We start from the raw sequence: 2,235 nt of genomic DNA, 5'->3' as shown, positions 1-2,235 counted from the left end.
GGAGGCCAACGAAGGTGAATCACTTGAGGTCAAGAGTTCAAGACCAGCCTAGGCAACATGGTGAAACCCTGTCTCTACAAAAATTAAAAAAAAAAAAAAAAAATTAGCTGAGCTGGGCATGGTGGCTCATGCCTGTAATCCCAGCGCTCTGGGAGGCTGAGGTGGCTGGATCACTTAAGGCCAGGAGTTCAAGACCAGCCTGGCCAACATGGTGAAATGCCATCTCTACTAAAAATAAAAAAGTAGCTGGATGTGGTAGCAGGCGCCTGTAATCCCAGCTCCTTGGGAGGCTGAGGCAGGAAAATCGCTTGAGCCTGGGAGGCGGAGGCTGCAGTGAGCTGAAATCGTACCATTATACTCCAGACTGGGCAACAGAGCAAGATTCTGTCTCCGAACTAAATAAATAAATAAAAGATAAATTTTAAAACGCAACATGGAGCTTAATCTGCTAAATCCTGGGAACCACTTCATTATACATCAGCGTGTTTTGTTTTGCAGTGTGGCATATGTACCTTGGCCTACAGGATTTCTTCCATCCAGAACATGTAGAAAATCCCATACTTTGTATTCAATACACCTAATCTAAGCGTTTCATTAAAATCACCCAAAGGGAGGTACTTTTGAATGTAGAAAATGTTAAGTAAATACTAAGAAGGGTACAATGTTTTTAGCGTTAATAAAAATCTCAATCAGTAATTTCAAAGAAATACACATATTTCTTCATTTGCTGTCAAGGACAGGGAGTAAATAGTAGACTAGCGCCAAGTAGAAAACTGCCCTATCTCTGTAATTGGGAATAACAGTGGAAAAAATGGCAAAATAATAAAGACTGTATTGACTTACCATTCTGAAGCAAACACCTGTATAAAAGAAAGATAAAAAGAATTGTCAGCTTGTCCGCCTTTAAAAAGTTGTGTATTTCCTGACTTAACTTTTATCTAGGTGGTCCCCATTTATCCTTGGTTTCACCTTCTGCAGTTTCACTTAACCCTCAATCAACTGCGGTCCTATAATATTACATTTAAAACTCCAGAAATAAACAAGTCATAAGTTTTGAATTGAATGCCTTTCTAAGTAGCATAGTGAAATCTCACGCTGTCCCACCTATGAATTATCCCTTTGTCCAGCAGATCCACACTGTAGACACTCCCTGCCCGTTGGTCATTAGGTAGCCCTCTTGGTTATCAGATCGACTGACTTGGTGGAACTGCAGTGCTCATGTTCAAGTAACCCTTATTTTACTTAACGATGACCCCCAAAACACAAGAGTAGTGATGCTGGCAAATGTGCCAAAGAGAAACCATCACGTGCTTCCTTTAGGTGAAAAGGTGAAAGTTCTCGACTTGATAAGGAAAGAAAAACATTGTATGCTGACGCTGCTAAGATCTAAAGTAAAGCAATCTTCTGTCTGTGAAACTGAGAAGAAGGAAAAAGAAATTTGTGCTAGTTTTGCTGTTACACCTCAAACTGTAAAAGTTATGGCCACAGTGTATGATAAATGCTTAGAATATCTAGGGTTCTACACTATCCGCAGTTTCAGGCATCTACTGGGGTTCTTGGACTGCATCCCGATCCGAGAACAAGGGCAAATCCCTGTATTTATTATGTGGTAAGTAAATGAAATAAGTAAAATGTTTAATATCTGAATGTATTTAGAAAGTGTTTTTGAAAATTAGTTTCTTTTAAAATGAAATGAGAAAAGGAAGACTTTTTGGAGAAAAATAGTAATATTCTGAGTCCAAATAAATAAAATGCTGCAGCACATATTCACTCTATTTTTAAATGCTAAATAAAACAAAATACTTATTACAGGTACAGTTGAGTGTACTTGGCATAAAATTTAGCTGTCCTCAACTTTTAAGATGTCTTCTTAAAATGCAAGGACTAAATACAAATTTAAATGTAATAAAACATTTGTGTATTTTATAGCTAGTTACAGAACCAATGAAACATATCAAGGAATGATATGCTTGACCATAACTTGGCTTCTGAAGCCTCAGTTCTTTTATTTATTTATTTACTTATTTATTTACTTACTTATTTATTTCAGAGACAGGGTCTTGCTCTGCGCTAAGGCTGGAACACAGTGGTGCAATCATAGCTCACTGCCCCCTCGAATTCCCGGGCTCAAGGGATCCTCCTGCCTTGCCTCCTGAGTAGCTGGGACTCCAGGCATGAGCCACCATCCCTGGCTCTGAAGCCTCAGTACTAATGGAAACTTACTGAAATGAAAAT

At 38.7% G+C, this 2,235-nt stretch overlaps 1 protein-coding gene across 1 annotated transcript in view; it reads right to left on the bottom strand.

Annotated features, from left to right (window-relative positions):
* LOC105529844 (acylphosphatase-2-like) overlaps positions 1-2,235 on the bottom strand; it is a 40,387-nt gene that overhangs the window by 11,038 nt on the left and 27,114 nt on the right. The window contains exon 2 of the mRNA XM_011967086.1: positions 844-860. Coding sequence (XP_011822476.1) covers positions 844-860 — 17 coding nt within the window. The remainder of the gene's footprint in view (positions 1-843; positions 861-2,235) is intronic.

This window comes from Mandrillus leucophaeus, unplaced genomic scaffold (assembly GCF_000951045.1).
Source record: "Mandrillus leucophaeus isolate KB7577 unplaced genomic scaffold, Mleu.le_1.0 Scaffold786, whole genome shotgun sequence".
Lineage (NCBI taxonomy): Eukaryota > Metazoa > Chordata > Mammalia > Primates > Cercopithecidae > Mandrillus > Mandrillus leucophaeus.
The sequence above is the reverse complement of the archived record's forward strand: the minus strand, read 5'-3'. Positions and strand labels throughout refer to the sequence as shown.